This window comes from Cheilinus undulatus, linkage group 1 (assembly GCF_018320785.1).
Source record: "Cheilinus undulatus linkage group 1, ASM1832078v1, whole genome shotgun sequence".
In the NCBI taxonomy this organism is placed as follows: domain Eukaryota; kingdom Metazoa; phylum Chordata; class Actinopteri; order Labriformes; family Labridae; genus Cheilinus; species Cheilinus undulatus.
In genome coordinates this window covers 54,474,580-54,496,358 of record NC_054865.1, presented here as the reverse complement: position 1 = coordinate 54,496,358, position 21,779 = coordinate 54,474,580, and the positions used below count along the sequence as shown (strand labels likewise).

General features: G+C 39.3%; 1 protein-coding gene across 2 annotated transcripts in view; it reads right to left on the bottom strand.

The window, feature by feature from the left end:
- Nucleotides 1–21,779, bottom strand: part of tspan4a (tetraspanin 4a) — a 351,848-nt gene that overhangs the window by 100,821 nt on the left and 229,248 nt on the right. For both annotated transcript variants that reach the window (XM_041789126.1, XM_041789116.1), the window contains one exon: nucleotides 13,581–13,772. In XM_041789126.1, coding sequence (XP_041645060.1) covers nucleotides 13,581–13,772 — 192 coding nt within the window. The remainder of the gene's footprint in view (nucleotides 1–13,580; nucleotides 13,773–21,779) is intronic.

The window sequence follows — 21,779 nt, the reverse complement described above, 5'->3', positions numbered from 1 at the left end:
GCCATACATCACCAAGTGCAATGCAAAGCGTCAGATGTAGAGGTGTAAAGCACGTCGCCACTAGACTCTCGAGCAGTGGAGACGTGTTCTCTGGAGTGACGAATCAAGCTTCTCCATCTGGCAATCTGATGAACCAGTCTGGGTTTGGCGGTTGCCAGGAGAACGATGCTTGTCTGACTGCATTGTGCCAAGTGCAAAGTTTGGTGGAGGGGGGATTATGGTGTGGGCTTGTTTTTCAGGAGCTGGGCTTGGCCCCCTTAGTTCCAGTGAAAGGAACTCTGAATGCCTCAGCATACCAAGAGATTTTGGACAATTCCATGCTCCCAACTTTGTGGGAACAGTTTGGGGATGGCCCCTTCCTGTTCCAACATGACTGTGCACCAGTGCACAAAGCAAGGTCCATAAAGACATGGATGAGAGAGTTTGGTGTGGATGAACTTGACTGGCCTGCACAGAGTCCTGACCTCAACCCGACAGAACACCTTTGGGATGAATTAGAGCGGAGACTGAGAACCAGGTCTTCTTGTCCAATATCAGTGTGTGATCTCACAAATGTGGTCCTGGAAGAATGGTAAAAATTCCCATAAACACACTCCTAAACCTTGTGGAAAGCCTTCCCAGAAGAGTTGAAGCTGTTATAGCTGCAAAGGGTGGACCAACATTATATTAAACCCTATGGATTAAGAATGGGATGTCACATAAGTTCATTTGCGAGTCAAGGCAGGTGAGCGAATACTTTTGGCAATGTAGCGTAAAACGTGAGCGAAGTCATCGGGAATTAGAGCTCTGTGAGCTGAAGATGGAAAGACGGCACTCGGTACCATTTCTGCAACATGATGCTGCTATTTAACTGAGTTAAACCCAAAATACCAGTGATCAAATTATTCTCAAATTTCAAACTTACCTCGTCTGGTGTTAAATAACATTGCAACTATCTGTGCAGATATGATTCCGTGATCAGAAACTGAAATACTGTTTTTTCTCATGTATACAGGAACATAAATAACCAGGTTTCTCTGTGCGCATGTAAACATAGTATCCCCAATATGATAAAAACCGGGATATGACTCATAACCAGTATACTCAAGTCCATGCAAATACAGTCAATGACAACAAGGTGATAATGAAAAGTGGTCGATCAATCACACATCCCTCATTCAAAGCCTTACAAATAAGAGTGGTCTGACTGAAGTGTATTTGTGTTTAGGGAGAAATGGTGGAATATCTGTGCTTAAAAAGAAGACAGGGCAGCACTAACCTGCCTCTGCCAGAGCTAACCAGAGCTGGCCACAGGCACATCAAAAACGCACTAATTATCTCTTTATTCGGCTTTTTTCTTCTGAAAACATTTGGCAGTAATGACAGGTTGTGGTTTCAGGGGGCCGCTGTGTTGGACTTCCTCCTGACCTGCTGCAGTTCTGTTCTGATGTGTTGCTGGTTGTCTGCACTCAAATTTAAGAGCTCTAATTAGGATCTTTTTTGGAGAAAGGGACAATCAGTCGCTACGTAAAAGACACACTTTGTTTTTATAATTGGGAGCAAAGTGGTGCAACTCAGCTCCAGAGTTGGTCCAAAGTTTACCTTTAAATCTGAAACTGAGCTGAATTCAGACATTTGTATAAATTTATTTGCTCAGGGTACCGATCGTAAATGCAGCAAAAACGACACATTTTATGCTCAGTGATTGGATCTCTGACCAAAGTGCCCCTCAGGACTCATGTTAAACTTTTCTGCTGAAGTTGGAAGACTTGCACTTCTGCTTCGACTTGTTTTGGATTGAAGAACTAGATGTTTTTTTAAACAGCACTGGAAAAGCTCCAACAGTCCTTCTATATCGTCTATGCAGAAAAAGAAGAAGATTTCTTCCAGCACCATGCACACCTGAAATACCTACGTACATCTTTTTAAAATTCTTTTGATCTGGCTTTGGCAGAAAATTGTGTTTTCATCACTCACAACATGCAGGGGACTGAGAATTTCATCAGGGTCTTATGAGGTGAAGGATTTATTTACCAACAAATATTTCATCCATATTTCCTCATAGCTTGTTTGATGGCTGCAGAAATATTTCTTCTTAAAACAACACAAGACACAGACTGGCAGGGTGTTTCCAACTGTGGATAAAGTATGAACAGACTTGTTGTATGCCTGCTGCGAAGCACAGGCGTCTTTCATTTTATCCACCTGATATAGTTGTCATTTATATACACAGCACTCTGATTGTTTAAATAGCAAATGAACTTGTGCCAATAATTGGCATGTTCCAACCTCAAGAGTATAGAAAATGACTGCCATAGACCAGAGATGGGGACTTCTTCCATTGAAGAGAGTTTTGGGCATAGGCCTTGTAATTCTCGTAAAATCTCATCCTGCGTGAATCCGCTACAGGGAAGCTTGACCCTTAAAACCTGTTCCGTGTTGGTACGGTTTTGGTTACATCTATGGTGGTTGCCTTGATGATTTTGAACAAAAGATGAAGGCAACGGGTCAAAGTTCAGAGGTAGAGTCCGTATGTATGGTAAAAGCCATGCATAAGGTTATAAGTACAGTATAATGTTAAGAAAAGTCTCGTCTCTTCTCCTGCCCACACGCACCGCGCCATGTTGTCTCGGAGTGACTGGTCATGTGACACCATAGGTCACGTCCCGTGACTTGTAAATGCGGAAAAAGTGTTTCCATCACACTTTTGTGATATATTTCTATATCGAAATGCCTGAAAAACCTCCTCATGAAAGTGTAAAAACTTTTTAGCGATATTTTAGGGTTTTTTCGAAATTCAGGTGTTTCCATTACCAATTTTTTATTGCACTATTTAGATTTTGCGCATTTCCAAGTGTTACGGAAACCCAGCTAATGTTGCATTCTGCATAAATACCAACACCCCAGCCTGCAGGCAAACCCTGCTCTTAAAGGGACAGAGCTGCTGATGTTCTGATGGCTTTCAGGGCCTAAAAACACCCATGTTAGTCAAGGCAAAACATTCATCCATCCTTTTTGCACTTGGTGCCTGGCTTTGCTCTGGGACTGTGTACTGTCTAGACCAGTGGTTCTCAACCTTGGGGTCGGGACCCCATTGGGGTTCATCAGATTCCCTAAAAACATGAAGAATATTCTTTTAATTACACTGTTGCCACTTTTGACATTTTACACTTATTTTTGTCTATTTTAAACTCTTTCCACTACTTTTTTCAGCCTGGTTTTGCCACTTTTAAACCAATTCTTGCCACTTAAGATTAATGTTGCCTCTGTTGACCCATTATTGCCACTATTAACCCCTTTTTTACCAATTTTTGCTAGTTAAACCAATTTCTGCAAATATCTGCCTATTTTCTCTTTCTTAGTCAACACCTTTTTTCTAGTTTATATCATTTTTCAATTCAATTCATTTTTTTCACTAAAGTTACACACATTTTGCCAATTTAAAGCCATTTCAGCCACTTTTGAATTCCCTTTTACCACTATTTATGCCCATGTTTTCCACTTTAACCCATTTCTGCTTCTTTTAAAATCCAATTTCACCTCATTTCCACTTTTTTGCCGTTTTAAAGCCATTGTAGCTATTTTTAACCCATTTTAATTCTTTTTATTTTTATTTTTTTCAACAAAAGGGATTCACTTTTTTAAGAAGGCTACTTACAGCACAAATAATAAAAAGATACACATTTCTTTGGTAAGAGTGGTTATTTTATGATGTTAGATATAAATTATGGTTATCAGTTTGGCTGGGCACCAGAAAGCTCTCCTGTTTACCCCCCTTATGGGTGACCTTGTCTGCAGATGACTATCTTGAAAGTGCATGGTGTTGATCCACCTTCAGGTACAGTGGGGTCCCCGGTCTGTGGCACCTTTATTTTGGGGGTCGCGGGCTGAAAAGGTTGAAAACCCCTGGTCTAGACAGCAAAATACAGGTGGGCCTCCCCTAAATCACTTTAGCAGGTGCGCTTTAGATTGTCCAAACAGGACCCTTAAAAACTCATTTTAGAGCTAGAATGTCTGAAGCAGCTCAGAACACAGAAATGCAAAAGCAGACTTTGAGAACTAACTCAGCTGTTTGTCGTTACAAATTAGAAGGCACACAAAAGGCAATAAGACTTTGAAACCTCAGAGCACAGCAGTAATTCCTCGCACATATCACAGGGATGTTTCAAGGCTCAGCGTCCCTCAGCAGTCATCAACATGATAATTAGCCCTGAAACTTGAAGGCAAAGATTTCTTTTCTAATCTCGGTGCAGAACAGTTGGCTCTGTCACTCATTAAAGCAGGCTTATAATTTGGCCGGTCTCATTATATTGACTCAGCGCTGGAATTCGTCTGGTCACTGTGGGGAAAATGTCATGGATCATACTAATGATCGACACAGAGACGTTTTCCCACAGAGCTCATAATTGCTTCCTCCTGCTGTGCCATTTTTCTAATGATTAATGCTATTTTTCTCCCTGACAGAATTATTCTTTGTGATAAATGTTGGGTACTGTCATGGTCTGATTACATCAGCCTTTGTTTGTCTATTAATCATCAGTCCTGTCAGGATCTGGAGTTTACACTTTATCATGGATACCTGCTTTGAAACTGAAGCTTTAAGCACAAACTTTGTTCAAATTAGAGCATGAAAATGTTCAATATTTGATGTCAAACAGTCCCTGTGGCCTGATTTGCATGTTAGTGAGTATAAATATCTCTTTTTCCCGTGGCAGTCTCAGGTTAGTCAAGGTTCAGAGACCTCTGCTGGAAACCATTCCCTATTAAAATTCAACATGGCATTGCTTTTAATGATAATTATCTTCATATCATGCTGGCTGCTTATTTAGAGACTCTGGTTATTTATTTTCTCCACATCTCCTGCCCACATTAGTCCAATTAATACATTTCATTACAGGAGGACTATTTGAGGCTCCAATCTCAGTGCTGCAGAGTTGAACATTTCATTACAAATATTACTTTTCAGTCTACTTTGAAAACATCAACTGCATTTAAAGCTTTTTGAGAAACCTAGAGTGTTGTTTCACATGGAAGAGCATCAAAGAGAACTGAATTACAGATTTAAGCAGACGGTGGAGAGTTGTGCTGAAAAATGTGTTTGTATCAGAGAACTAATGGGAGAAAATATGATCAGATACACCGCCAACTGGTGCTAGCAGTCTCACAATTAGTGAAATGAGGATCACCTGAGTGCAGTGAATGTGTCTCAAGTGATTGAAGTATAAAGACACCTGTGTCAATGGTTAATCAGTATTCCTGGCAACCATTACACTATAAAGACAAAGCACACTCCAAGAAACTCAGAGAAAAAGGTATTGAAAAGTATAAGTCAGGGAATGGATACAAAACATTTCCAAGGCTTTAAACAGAGTTCAGTTTAATCCATCATGAAGAAACGAAAGGAATATGGGACATTTGTAAATCGGCCAAGACACCTATGACTACTATGGAGGAGTTCCAAGCTTCAGCAGCTGAGATGGGAGAGACTCTGCAGACAACAACTGTTGGCCGGGTTCTTCACCAGTCAGAGCTTTATGGGAGAGTGGCAAAGAGGAAGACACTGTTGAAGAAAACTCAGATCCAATCACCACAAATACACCATCCCCACTGTGAAGCACGGTGGTGGCAGCATCATGCTGTGGGGATGCTTCTCAGCTGCCAGCCCTGGAAGGCTTGTAAAGGTAGGGGTAAATGAATGTGGCAAAATATAGGACAACCAAGGACAATCTTATTCAGTCTGCAAGAGAACTACAGCTTAGGAGAAGATTTATTTTCTAGCATGACAACAAGCCAAAGCATACAGAGAAGAATACCGACCTTTAAAGACAATAAGGAGAATGTTCTGGAGTAGCCAAGTCAAAGCCCAGATCTCAATCCAGTAGAGAATTTGTGGATGGAGTTGAAAAGTACTGTTCATGCCTGATCCCCACAGAATCTGACAGAGCTTGAGCAGTTTAGCAAAGAAGAATGAAGTAAACATTTAGCATCCTGATGTTTGAGACTGACTGAGACCTATCCACAGACTCAGAGATGTGATTGCAGCCAAAGGTGACTCTACTACATACTGACATGAAAGGGGGTGAATATTTATTTATAATATCTATTTATAAGTAATAAAAGTGGGTGGGAAGGGTGGTGAAATTGGATGCTAAAAGTAGCAGAAATAGATTAAAGTGGGAAAAATTGGTTAATGGAGGGAAAAAAATAGACAGAAAGTGGCAAAATGTGGTTAAAATGTGCAAAAAATGGGTGTAAAAAAATTGTGAAAATGTTGATAGTGGCAAAAATAGGTTAAAAGCAACAGTATGTGGAAAAGGGCCAAAATTGTTTAAAGTGGCAAAACCAGGCAGAAAAAGTGGTGGATAGTAACCTTGCAAAGCAGATGAATTTGCCCGTTTCCGTGTTTCTCACTGGCGAATCCATCTTGCAAAGCTTCCGGTTAGAAAGTGAAAGGACCAATCAGTGTCAAGGGGCGGTACTTTCGGGCCCAGCAGAGTCGTGACATAAGCAAGCAGCGACAAGAGGCTGGTGCAATTATGGCGGAGGAGAGTAGCATGGATGCTGCTAAAGCATCAGTTTTATTAGAACTTGATGACATTTCTTCATTCAAAGAAGAACAGAGAACAGCAGTGAGTTGTTTTCTTTTCAAAAACGACAAAAGTCGTACTGACAAGTCGCCATGGTTCACATTATGCAGTTTTCTATGGAGCTACTCCTTGGTAGCGGCTACATCACGCGTTTTATTGTTCTGATTGGCCTGTAAAGATGTGATGGACAGAACATTCATCCAATCACCCTTTGAGTTTTTTATCAAAGGCTCTGCCCTTTCCCAAACGACGTCTATGGGAGATTTTCCAGATGGATGTGTGTAATCCATCTAGCGTGTCAGGTTAGGTGGAAAGGGTTTAAAAGCGGCAAAATGGGTTAACAGTTGCAGAGATGGCAAGAAAATGTGGTGAAATGGCTTTAAAATGGATAAAATTTGCTAAAAGAGGTAAAACTGTGAATAAAAGGGGGTGAATGGGATTCCAAAGTAGCAAAAATTGGTTTCAAGATGCAAAAATGGGCAAATAAAAGCAATGAAATGGGGTTGAGATTTGGCAATTTTAGCATAAAGTGGCAAATAAAGGTGGAAAAAAATGGGCAAAAAAGGTGTTTAAAATTTCCCCATCAGAACCAATGATAGCTTAACACACTCTCTTCAGCTCCAAAATAAGGGAACTGTTAGCCAGGATGCCAGCACCAATGCTACTGCATTGATATCATTAATAAATCACAACTGGGGAGGGCCCATTCTCTGGGTGTGTCAGGGACCCTGACAACTCTGCTAGCATGCCCGCCCTCTGGAGTATTTTACAAATAGAAGGCCCTCTGTACTACTGAGAGAAAAGCCATAGATTAGATCTAAGTATAGTCATGAAGTGTAACTACACTGCCAACACTTCACCATGAATAACAGCAGCTGAACGTCGACCGGTGGATACACCGAGGCTAACCGCTTCTAAAAAACAATCATGAGGCTGAATAACTGTCTATGTCAGCAGGGGTTCTGTGTCATTTCCAAAGAGGTCAGCTCCTCTGACAAAAAGCCTGGACCCTAAAATGACCCAAACACTACTGAGGAGTACTCCATTCAGAGCTCACATTAATACATGCATCTGCAAGAATAAATCATCTGTTTATTGATTTTTTTCCACATCCTGCTTTCACAGATTTTCGTCAAATTATTTTAACCTCATGTTCTTGGATTGCAACATGTAGTAGTGTTTTATACTGATAAATACAGCCAGATTTGGCAGCTAAATTTAAATTATAAGAACACATGAGCTTTGCCTTTTTAGTGGCATAAGCAGAGAAGATGTTATAAACCTGCCTCTGTGTTAACGTAGGATGATTTGGCATCAACCAAGTCAGGGATCTGAAAGGTTTCCCTTTATTTCATTTCTTTATTTATTCGGCAGAGACATGTGCAGTACTCACAGGGAACTGAACAATTTCTCAGCGCACCACATTGCAGCATTTATAGCTTAATATTTCAGTGCTGCTCCCCAGAAGAGCTTTAAACATAAGACATGTACAGAACATGCTTAGATCCATCCATCTTTTATCTGCATCATATCTCATCCCATTTGAGGTCGCAGGGAGCCTGAGCCAATCCCAGCTGTTATTGGAGGAGAGGCGTGGCACACCTTGGACCGGCCACTAGTCAATCACAGGGCTGACATGCAGAGACAAACAACCAGGCACATTCCCACTGACACCTAAGATCAACCTAGAGTCACTGATGAACCTGACAAGCACGTGTGGGAGGAAGCCGGAGTACCCAGAGAACAAGAAACATGTTGCCATTAGAATTTCAACCAGGAATTTTTCTGCTGTGAGGTTACAGCACTGACCCCTGAGCCGCCGTGCAACCCCACAGCATGTTAACAGACGGAGATCATTTGTCTGTTAACATTTCAGGCTGTATACACATGCACATTTAGAGCTGAATGATTCATTTTACCACCATAGCTGTCAACCATCATCACAGGACGAGTAACACCAGTCACCTAACACAAAGCAAACCATGCTGACAGTTCATCTATCACTAGATCTAGGCCCCGCCTTCTAATGCAGGGAGCCAATCACATTTGCCTGCAGCTTTACAATGCACTCGGACATCCGGCTCATGGACCACCACAGCCAAAGCATTACAACAGGGGTGTCAAACCCATGGCCCAGGGACCAAATCTGGCCCGTGGTGCAGTTATACCTGGTCCACAAGATCGTGTAATTTTTAACCATAACGGGCCCACCGGTATGAGGTCTTCAGATTTCCTCCAAAATAAAAAAATAACTTAGCTTTAATGGTTTGAAAAGTCCTTATGCCATAGCAATTTACAAAGTAAAGAGTAAAAATAATTAGATAAAATGCCAGGGATGTGGGAAAAGAAATTAGTTTGTTTTCTCATTTCGTATTTTCATGTACCTCCTAACCCTAACTTTTAATCTAAAATTTTGACCTTTTAGACTTACAGTTTAAGATTTTATCGTATATTTTGACTTTTAAGATGCATAATTTCAATTTATAGCTCATATTTTGACCCTTTGAAAATATAATTTCAATTTATATATGATATTTGTCCTTCTAAACTCATTATTTCAACTTTTATCTCATATTTTCAACTTTCAAACTCAAGATTTCAACTTTATCTTATATTTATAACTTTTAGACTTAGGATTAAAAATTTTATCTCAGATTTTTGACTTGTAAAATTCATAATTTTGATTTATAGATCCTATTTTGACCTTAGACATTATTTCAAATTTTATCTCATATTTTGACCTTTCAAACTCAAAATTTCAACTTTTATCTTAGATTTTGAACTTTGAGAATTTAAAATTGTATCTCATATTTTTTTAACTTTAAAGACTCATAATTTCAAAGTATAGGTCATATTTTGACCTTTTACACTCATTATTTCAACTTTAATCTCATATTTTGACCTTTTATTCTCATAATTTCAACTTTTTTCTCATAATTACACCCTTAAGACCCAAAATTCAAAATGTTATTCCTATTTTGACCATAGAAATGTATGCTTTTAAATCTGTCTAATATTGTGACTAAAGATTTTTGATTCTATGTAATATTTTGACTTTTAAAACTCATTATTTTGGCTTTCTAGTGCATTTATTTGTCTTTAAAAACATTACTTAGATTTTTAAGTCATATTTTGACCTCTTGAAATTTGACTTTTTATCTCATATGCGGAGCCTTTAAAGGTATCATTTTAATTGTATTCAAAATTCAAAATTCTTTACCCTTAATGTTAATCTTTACCCCGACACCCCACACACATTTGGGGAAAGAGAGGACAGCTTGACCCAGCTATCGGGTCAGACCTAAATTCATGATGAGTTTGCAGTAGAATTTGTTGTTTTAACGCAGTTTTGTTGACATTTATACATCTAAAACTTAGAAATACATGTAAAATGTGTTTTTTAGTGAGCTTAGGGGGTTTGGTCTAGCAGTCAGAGATCTGACCCTTGTGTATGGAGCCTGTGTGTGTGTCCCTGCATATAAAAACGCAGATGCTACAGGCAACACTGCTGCTGTCACAGATACCCAGACTTGATGCTCCAGGCAGACGCTCAATCACAGCATTGAAATGTGAAAATTCCCCCCAGATAACTCACATTTGCAATAGTTGAAGTTGCAGCGGAGCACAGTTTGTGTTTATCATCTAGGCTCAGACCTCATCAGTATGCTTAAATGTGTTTTAGATGCAGAATTTGAGGAGTGATTGGATACTGCCTTGACCCTTCATCAAAGCCTACGAGTGGAGGGAGAGACCAGAACTTTAAATAGACTGCCAAATGAGAAGACTAGAACACTGAGTGGGACTCTTCTGACCCTTTTCACCAGCACCTGCAACAGGTCTGTCCAATCCAGCCTACATTGCACACTGATTTGGATAATCCATGTTTTATTTTTAGAATAACAGTGCAAGTTTCCTCCCTGGATGAAGGAGAAGTCTAGTAAACAACCTCAACACTCAAATCTTCATCACGTGTAACAGAGTCATGCAGGGATAAAAGAGCAGCTGGGAGAATCAGAATGATTTAACTCCTGGTTATGGCTTAGTAATAGCAATGTGAATTTACTGACCCTATTTGCACATCATTTTTTTACTATTTCACTAAAAGGCAGACAGAGGTAGATTCCTTTCCTGGTCTCTGGAAAGTTCATCATAAAAACTCTGCTTAACCCTAAGGATCCAGCATGATTTCAACATCCGCTATGTTTGGCACATAATAGCTTTCTTCCAGTTTTTGTTTGATGTCAATTGGTCTAGTAAAACAGGAAATATGATTATTTAAATTTGATTTAAAAATGTACTTTACACATAGGAGACAGCGGACCACACTCTATAGGACTATAAGCTAAATATATATATATATATATATATATATATATATATATATATATATATATATATATATATATATGTATATATATATATAAATATAATTTCGGCATTTTGTAATTTCTTATAAAAAGAGAATATATTGCTTGAAATAACAATTTTTAAAAATCAATTTTTTCTGAGGTTGTGTTTTTTGGTGGTTTTATATCTAATACACCAAGTTAAACAAACAAACAAAAAACACTTTATTTCATAAAGTTGAGGTATTGCAAAAAAAAAAAAAGAAAAGAAAAGAAAATGATAGCAAACATGAGCTTGGTAAATATTTTATTTTATCAAGTATAAATAAAATGGTAAAATAGCCAGGTGGACCTCTAAGGGTTCATGCAATAAGGCCGATTTGCATAGAAAATGGTGTTTTTGCCCCAATAACTGCAGAATGGCTCAGCTTCTGCACACCAGGCCTACAACATGATAAGGGGAGCGTTAAAGCTGTGCCTTTTGACTGATTTACAAAGCTTTAGTGCACACACACTATTGTGAAGCTTTAATCCTCAGAGGTCCACTTGCTATTTTGCCATTTTGCCAAAATAAACTACTCAAAAAATGTATACCATGCTCATATTTGGTATAATCTTTCTCGGCACAACCTCTACTTTATAAAATGAAAACTATGTTGTTTTTAAGTTTAATTTACTGTATTAGATATAGGGCCACCAAAAAACACAAATCCCCCACAAAAATTGACTTTTAACAATTGTTATTTTAAACAATATATTTCCATGTTTAAGAATAAATTACAATATGCTGAAATTATGAAAAATACCAGTGCCAGTCAACATTAGTCTTTATATCAAATTAAAATGATCATATTTCCTGTTTTACTTGGCCTATTGACATCAAACAAAAACTGAAAAAAAAAGATGAAGATGAAATCACGCCGGCATGATCATGGACCCCTACAGAAGCTTCGCAGTGTTGGGCTGCATGGAGACAGACACATTTTCAAAGATGTTCATGTAGCATCATCCATTACAATCAACAAATAACATCAAATAAAGATGATTTCTTACAGCAACGTGTGACACATCTCCTGTATCATCATGTTTAATACAAGCATGGAGGAGTTCTTCAAAGATCGTGGAGCAGGAGTTTCTTCACATCCAGGTCTGCCAAAAACGTTTCCTTGTGGGCGTGTTTTAACAAGTTCAGTTGTTATCTAGCTCTGTCACTTTCTCTCTCAATGATAAAGAAAATCCAGGCTCATGAGCAGTGTTTGAGAACGAAGGCTGTCTCCTGTTTTGGCGGAGTGAGCGTTTGTGTTGCACAGGGGAAGTAAAATAATTGGGGACCGGGATGTGGAGGGAGGAAAACTATATATTAATGATTTTGTTATGGCTCTAGTTTCGAACCAGTGCACCCAAGAATTCTTCTGAGTGATGTCAAGGACAATTGGAGTGAAGGCGTGGCATGCAAATCAACACAGGCAGACAGACACACTGCCAATTATGGTAGTAAGCCGTTTGTCAGGTGATTGGAGGATGACACACAACACAGTTTGAGCCGTCTGGCAGGTGTCACTCCTTTCCTGCAACCAGAACCATCTCTTTCAGAGCTTGTTAGAGCTGCAGCCATATTCTCAGACTGTTCACAGAGCAGAGGGGCCGCTGATTGTTTCTTGTAGCAGGTGTCTCACACAGTACAGTGTTGTTAGCATCACAGACAGCTCAGCATGGTGAACTTTGGTTTAATTAGAAGTTACAATCACAGAGCTGATCATGCAGACTAAATGCTGATTTGATCTTTGTTGGAAATGGATGATGACGTAGACCACAAGCATTGTAATCACAAGTCACAAGTTAACGTGTAAAGTTGATGCAAAAATGTGTTGCTGCACCTGTTCTCTCTCAGCAGGCTGTCTTTTCTTTTCTGTGTGCATGTTTGTGTGCAAGAAGATAACTGGATCCAGTGTGTGGTGAAAGTAGAAAGGGGTTTAGCTTTGAAATCCTAAAAACTATAACTACCAATACAAACTGGTTGTTCAGTTACAAAGATTCCTCATGCATTTGCATTTGTGGTTGTAATGTGAAGACATGTGGAAAAGTTTAAGGGGTATGAATACTTTTGCAAGCCACTGTAAATGCAGAGTAGTCCTCCGCTTTGTCATTGACTGTCATTTAGATGAAAACTTTTCTGTTTACATGTGTTACATAATACAGCGACATCTTAAAACCCCTAGACCAGTTTGTTACTGTTGGAACATTCTGTTTAATCAAGAAGCATCTCATTAGATTTGTGTCTTAAAAATTGTCTCCACTGTCCCACTTTAGTTTTTTAAACCACATTGATTATGGAAACTCATAATTACTGTGCAGTCCTGCTTCTGCTCATCACAAACAAACCTTAAGTGTTAACTGAAAGACCAGTTCTGCACAAGATATTTTTCCTAGTGAAGCTCATCCAAACAGCAGCTGTTGACAAGAAAATGCAAAAGCTGTCACAAATGGGTGCAGGTTGAATCAGAAGAGTGTCTCAGCTTTCAGTGAGATGGAGAATGAAATCTTCCTGGATGAGAGTGTTGTTGCTTCGCTGCAAATTCAGTGATTTTATTTGTTATGTCAACAACAACAGGGACAAAACCCTCAAATCAGCATAAAATCAGCAGCAGACCATTGTGAGAGTTCTTACCGTGAGCAGCAGAGGACGGCTCTCTTTGACGGCTCCCACACAGCCCAGACAGCCAATCACCATGATGATCGTCCCCACCGCGATGAGCAGATTGGCTGCCGACAGGGAGGGAAGAGATGATGACAGTGTGGCAAAGTTTCCCTGGGTCACCGAGAGCCAGACTCCCACCCCGAGTATGCCACATCCCCCCAGCTGCAAAGAGAAACACAGAGGAGCATGAAGCCATCAGCGTGCAAACAACAAAGTCAAACTCAGCCTAAACAGCAGCATAGTCAAACGTGGTGGTGCATAAAAATATGTGCAGCCTTTGAGTGGCTTTTGGTTTGTTTTCTAAAATGCATGCCAGTGAGGTTGTGCAAGGTTGAAGAGGGAAAACAAAACAAAACACACACACACACAACAAAAAAAAAAGGCTCTTGTCAAAAACTCGAAAAGCCGCAACAGTCGGGATAAAGGATCAACAGAGGAGGCAGAGCAAAGCAACACGAGCCTTTTAAAAAACAACCTAGTTTAAGGAAAGAATTCTCTGTTTAGGAAAAAATATGTTTATTTGCTTTTCTGCAGAGAGTAAGTGAGAAAATATATTTACTATCACTGCTTTCAGGGCAATAGAAGACTGCAGCTGGCGGCCTATTAGCTAATCTTAGCACGCACACACAAAACAAGAGTAAACTGCTTTCTAGGCTTTATGGCTGAACAACCAAAGTTATCTCAGGACACTTTATGAAAGAACAAGTTTAAACCAAACTATATAATGCTACTTAAAGCTAGCCAACCTAAATCCACCATAAGCGAATGCTTTAATAATTGGGATCACTGCAAATGCGAAAAACTTAGCAGAAACCCTTTGACAGATCCAGACTCATTACTGTGATGGGAAAGAGATGGATGGAGACAAATAAGGCAGGGTTATACACACATCATGGTGCCTCTTCTGTTTTCACCACTGATGGGATAAAAACTGTTTCTGAGGGAGCTCAGTGTTTACTACACCTAGATACTACTCCAGCAGGCTGTTCTGGTATATTTACAGCTGCTCAAGTATAATTGCCAAACATTCTTTTTTTATCCGTACACAATTGACATTGCCAGCACTGGCGGTAGAGAGAGAGAGAGGTCTGCTGCTCAATCCCTTCAAAATTTTACAAATTGAATTGCATTGACTGGTTGTGCCAGACCCATGGGCCATTTCTTCACCTATCCTCCCAGCTGACCCCTACACGATGCTCAGGGTCGCCCCCGGCACTTGGACCCGCCCACTGGGTCCTGGGGACCCAGTATGTTGTGAGCTGGATTAGAACAGGGAAAGTGAAAGGGGCCTGGATACATGGCGGCAATGTATGAAGAAAACAACGAAGCCGACGTTCAGTTCAAGTGACTTCCGGTATGAGAAGACGAGATATGGTGGCACTCGTCTGACTTCCAGTATGAAGTGGAGATCTTCGGCTGCATCCAGGTACTCTTGGGGAAAGTGGGCATGTCTACATTAGTCACATGGTCTTGCCAACGATACCCAAACATGCATTTCTACAAGCTGTCACTAGGGAGTCAAGCCAGCAGCACTGGCCTTCAGTCAACATCCAGGCCTCACAAGATAACAGTAATACTGGCATGACCAAGGACTGAAAGACTCTGTCCAAATCTGAGGTTCATCTCATCCTCAGTCAATGAATCTGATTCACTGGTGATCTGCTCTACAACTTTAATGCACCGCACAGGTTCAATGGCAGCATGCAAGGCATCCCCAAATGCCTGGATCTTTGGTTTCACCCAGGAGTCATGACGCTTCAGCTTCTTCGGTCAGTGTACTTTCTGGCAGATCCATTTCCTGGTTCAAACCAGACTGAAAAAGCAGGAGAAACTCTCGCTATTCCGTTTTTGTTTTTGACCAAAAATGGAAAATGAAAAAACGAGCCATTATTCCGTTTTTTCAATTTGGTCACAAAAGCAGAAAAATGAATAACAACATTTTAAAAACAGGGTCCAATTTTCCTTTTTTTTTTTCAATTCCATTATTTTGTTTTCTTCATTTAATGGAATTCTTGAGGAAAAGGAAGTCATGTGACCATTGAGAAAGGGGAGCATTTCAAAACAAAAGCCTTCATGTCAAATTAAGAGCCATCTGTTGTGTTTAGCAGTATGAAAATAGTTTTATGTATGTATATATCAGCAAATGCATGCTGTAAATGGACCTGCTATGTATGGACCTCTATTAAGAGTAAAAGATAATTAAAGGTGATTAAATTACAATCCATTAAATTGCCAGTTTAGTCTGGAAATGGAAATGGATCTGCCAGAAAGTACACTGACCCTCCTCACTCAGCAAGTTAGTCTGTCTGCTCTACCGGACCTGTCAGCTCTCCGCCACAATCACATTCACGTCATAACGTGCATTACATACCGATAAATAAAACAGAACAGCTTTATCTATATTTGTGTATTTAGATTTAAAATACTGGAGTGACAGAGGGACATTTGTCACAGCATTTTTGACTGTCACGATGCAATATCACATAAACTTCCATAAAAGCTCATACCGCTGACTCACAGGAAGTCGTAAGCATATTACATCACCTAATTTGTTGATCTGATTTCTGTGAATCAATGAAAAGCTCACACACAAAAGAAGCTCTATTTATCCAGCTGTCAACAGGATATACTGAAGATTTATCAATAAGTCTCTCTGTATTCAAAATAGCTGACAAGATTAGTGTACGAGGGAAAAGTAAGAGCACATGGAACACTTAAATCTGAAAAGAGCAAAAACACTCAAACACAAGTTCTTCAAATATCAACATACAAAAGTAATGTTAGCCAGAACCTTAACGATTCAACAGAAGACTAAAACTATCTGAGACGAGAGCAGGCATAAAAGATAGAGTGCAACCTCGATATCAATCATGAAGTGAATGAAAGAAGTCTAGCAAAGATGAGCTTTCTCTATCTGCAGCCCAGAGCCTGCTGCAGCATTTAAGGAAGCGTGGAAAACCAATGAAAGAAGACTAGCAAAGATGAGCTCTCTCTACCTGCAGCCCAAAGCCTACTGCAGCATTTAAGGAAGCATGGGGAATATGAAAGCACTGCTAAGTTTCTGCTTTCGTTTGAATCAATAAAACAGAGGAAATATTTAATTTGGAAGAGGCTTAAAGTTAAAACTCACTAGATTTGACTGCAGCTGGTTTTCAAATGTAAAGGCTAAGTAAACTAAAGTTATAGCAAACAATTAAGGTTGGCACAGTTTGCATAATTGTCCTTACAGCAGGGTGTCAAACTCAAGGCCCGGGGGCCAAATCTGGCCCATGGTACAGTTACATTCGGTTCACCAGATCCTATCGTATTTTTATTCTAACTGGCCCACTGGTTTGAGGTCTGCAGATTTCCATTAGAAAAAGTAAAAAGTTAAAATAATTAGATAAAAAGTCAGGAATGTGGTAAAATGCATTTATGTTTTCATTTCATATTCTTAAATTTGCATCTCACAGTTATGATGCAAAGTTATGTTTTTGATGTTCTATTCCATATGTTGACATTTTTAATTCACAATTTCGACTTTTTATCTTACTTTTTGACCTCTTAGATCCTCAATTTAAAATTTTTAAGTAATATTTTGACCTTTTAGAGCCTCAATTTAAAATTTCAGTCATATTTTGACCTTTAAAACTCCAAATTTAAATGTTTTTCTCACACTTTGATGTTTTAACCTGATGATTTTGAATTTATCTCATATTTTGAATCATGATTTCAACTTTCTATCTCATATCTGTGCCTTTTAAAAACATTATTTTGACTTTAAATGCCATGTTTTGAATCTTCTGAGCAAATAAGTTTGCATTATTATCTCAGATTTTGGGCCTTAAAACATATCATTTTGACCTTTGAATCTCAAAATCCTTTATCATCAGTGCTAAGTTTTTTCCCCCATAATTCATTGCTGGTGAAAATGAGGTTGACAGTAGCTGTTTCTCAATATGCATACTTCAGCGTACTTCTGGACTTACGGACTTGTGATACGTTATCAATCAAAGCCAAAGTTCTGTTCCAATTAAAGTCCGCATCGAAACAAGTTCGGTCGAAGTACCCGGATGTGGACTTGCCCCGCCCCTTTTACTGAGTCTGCTGCTGGACGTAACTTGAGCGGACTTTTCACAGTTACAATCCCACAATGCAATTCGCACCGTTCAGCGGGAAACTCAAACAATGGCGGAGGAGAAGTCACACAATTGTAAGTAACTGTTGCTGCCGCGTAAAAATATAAATAAATTGCTTGTTTGTGATAGAATTGTGTTTGAAAACTAGAAACGCTGGATGAGTTGGATAAAATTCATCCTTGATAAATTCTAAATGGACGATGTCGGTGTTTTTGGAAACGCTAGCAACGGGACAACCGGATGTGACGTGTAGGTATGTAGAAGGGGACGCTAGCAAGTCCGCTGCTGTTCCAATAGTAGTAGGATCTTTCGGCGGGCTCCCGTACCCCTGAAGTCCGAACTCTTGAACGAACTTGCCAAGTCCAAACTTCCAGAGAAGGCAAGTTCGAACTTGTGAACTTTGAATTGAGAAACGGCCACTGTATGGTTAATTGTGGGCCCTGCTCAGCCCTTTGGATGGACCAAAATTCAGAATTTGGCCCCTGCTGTGATTAAGTTTGACATCCTTGCCTTACAGCATGTGGGTGTCAGATATCTTTTTGCATCACACATCATTCCACGCTTGCTGTCTGCACTGCATCAGTTAAATTCTCCACCCTGCAAATTTCAGTTTTCCCCTTAAACGTAAGTGGTTTCTATGATGCATTTCTATAACAACACCTCAATGACAAGTTTCACAGCTTTAAACAGCACTGTTGATAAGGCTAGAATGAAAGGGCGTTCATTTTTGTATTTGGAGAACTGGTAACTGGATATGGGTACCAAAAATGCAACTCTATCTTCATCCTGCCTTACGCTGATTCATGTGTGCAGTGTCTCTTTGCAGAATTTCCAGTAAGAAACGCCTGAGTTAAGCTGATTTTGTCGCTGACTTGTACTTACTTTGCATGCTATTGGGATTCAGTGTAAGCTGAATCACACAGAGGGAATGTAGGTAGAAACACATCTTCAGCCTTGCCTTATTCATTCTTTAGTGTCATAAATTAAACCCCAGGCTAGTTTGGAGCTTGATATCTGGGCTTTGACTGTAGAACATTTGCCTTGTTTAAACCATTTCTGAATGCTTTGGCTCATTGTCTTGCTGGAAAATAAATCTTCTCTTAAGCCTTAGCTCTCTTGCAGACCGAATAAGATTATTCTCCAGAATTTTCCTATATTTTGCTGAATTCATTTCACCCTCTACATTTACAAGCCTTCCAGGGCTGGCAGCTGAGAAGCATCCCCACAGCGTGATGCTGCCAACACCGTGCTTCACATTGGGGATGGTGTGTTTTGTTGGGATAGCTTGTCTGATGGTCAAAAAGCTCCATTTTGGTCTCATTAGACCAAAGAACTTTCTTCCTCTTGACCATGGAGTCTCCCACGTGGCTTTTGGTGAACTCTAGTCCAGATTGAATCTTAGTTTTCTTCAACAGTGTCTTCCTCTTTGCCATTCTACATAAAGCTTTGACTGGTGAAGAACCCGGCCAACAGTTGTTGTCTGCAGAGTCTCTCCCATCTCAGCTGCTGAAGCTTGGAACTCCTTCAGAGTAGTCATAGGTGTCTTGGTGGTCTCTCTCTCTCTAGTCTCCTTCTTGCACGCTCACTAAGTTTGTGAGGAAGGCCTGATCTAGGCAGATTTACACATGTGCCTTCCATTTTGTCATGATGGGTTTCACAAAACTCTCGGGGATGTTCACAGCCTTGGAAATGTTTTAATAACCATCCCCTGACTTATAATTTTCATTAACTTTTTCTCTGAGTTGCTTGGAGTGTTCTTTTGTCTTCATGGTGTAATGGTAGCCAGCAATACGAATCAACCAATGACTGGACCCTCCAGAGACAGGTATATTTATACAACAATCACTGGAGACACATTCACTGGACTCAGGTAACCCCCAGTTCTGTAATTGTAGAATGTAATGGGCCTAGGATGGAGCCTTGTGGAACACCAGAGGATCAGTTGACTGTGGAGGGGTGAAAAGTTGCCTGAGGAAGTTTTGTGAACCGATCAATCCTGACACCAACTCCATGATCAAATGAATCATTAAAGACGTTTGTAGGGCTCAGGAAATCATTATCATTGTTAGCAGCCTTTAAAACTGTCTGAAATGTATCCTGAGAGTTGTTTTGATAGATGTCATTCTGCTGAAAATCATCTTTCGTGTGCTTTTGAAAAGACAGGACATTTTCATTCCCACTCGGTTTATGGTCTTTTAAAAGGAGGTTGCATCACTGCATATTTAAAGCAGGCTGGAACAGTGCCAGTGGCCATGAAGGATAGAAAAACAGGAGCTCTCATTTGGTAATAATATAGGAGGAACAGTGACTCTGTAGCCTCGATATTATTTGTTTTTAATGAGGAACTACTCTTTTATCTTTCTGATGTATCATGGAAATTCTCTGCACCATGTGCTGACACGTTAGCATGTTTACCAAATGATCTCACATAATTATGTAGGTTGCTGAAATAGATCCCTTTGAACATTTTTTTCTGTAGACTTCACACAATTAGTGTTTTAGATTCATAATACATTTGATTTGAAGTTTATATTCAGGTCTCACACTGTCAGTCTGCCTCAATTTAACAAACACAGACTCATCAGAGTTTGGTTTGGAGCAAACTGAGCTGCTTCTTTTGAAGTGGACATGGCCTAGCTGTGCAGCAGGATTCATCGAACAGCGTCCCACACTTCACACTGATGTTCACTCTTACACTAGAGCAGTGATACTCAGCGTGTGGCTCTAAAGCCACATGTGGCTCTTTTGTGATGATTTGTGGCTCTTTTACACCACGTTCCAAATTATTATGCAAATGAAATTATTCTTTTATTTTCCTAAATATTAATGCAAATGACAGTCAGAATATTTTTAAAGTCATCAGCCGTTACAGCATAATTCAAATGTTTTTGAACAAACTTCATAATGATAACCATTATTTTTTAAATAAAAACCTCAAAATGCGAGGAAATTATCCATTGCAAGTCACACTAATCAGTTTGTTTCACTCCCTTGTACAGTAAGCTTTAATTGGCCACTTTCAATCATTTTTTGCTGCTTTTAGCCAATTTTTTCCATTTCTTTTTACCCTTTTTTCCTGCTTTTTGCTATTTTTTTCTCCCTTTTTGCCACTTTCTGTCACTTTATGACCATATAAGCTGCCTTTTGCAATTAAATTCCATTTTTTCCCAAATTTTGCCACCTTTTTACAGCTTTTTGCCCATTTTTCCACCTATGTGTTGCTTTTTTGCCTGTTTTAGTCACTTTTCACTGACGTTTTGTTACATTTTTTTGCCACTTTTGACCGTATTTGCCCCCTGTAATTCATTTCTTGTCAGTTCTCTCCCATTTTTGCCTGTTGCTGCTCGTTTTTTTCTACTTTTCCTCTCCATTTTTGCCCCTTTTTACCCATTTTTCAAACCTTTTTGCAGCATTAAGCCCATTTTTGCCACTTCTTTTTCCACCTTTTACCTTTATTTGTTACTTTTGTCCTGCGTCTTGCTATTTGCAAGAATTATTATTTTCCCCCTTTTTTTTGCCATTTTCTGCCACTTTTCACTTATACAAGCGGTCCTTTACCATTAAATGCCACTTTTTCCCCATTTTTGACATCGTATTATTAAATGCTTTATCATGATTTGACTTAATATTTGCAAATCTATTCTTTACGAGCTCAGAGCAGTGTTAGTTTTGGCAGCTATTTTTAATTTTAGTTTTAGTTTTAGTCTTTAAATTACATGTCTTTCAGTTTTAGTCACATTTTTTGTCATTTCTATCCCTTTCAGTTTTAGTTGACGAAAACTCAAAACAGTCTAGTTTTAGTCAATAAAAAGTCCTCACATTTTAGTCTTTACTTTAAGTCCAAACATTTATTTCCTTGTCTAAATCTGGTACTAAGTCATTATAGTGTGTTCTCTGCAGAATAGCTACAGCTGCATTGTTTTTGACAGATTTTCCCACAGTGGAGAAATATCATGGGTTTTGAATGTCCAACAAGTACTATATTGCATTTTAATCTAGTTTTAGTCATCTTGACGAAAACTAAACTTACTTTTTGTCAGTTTTAGTCATA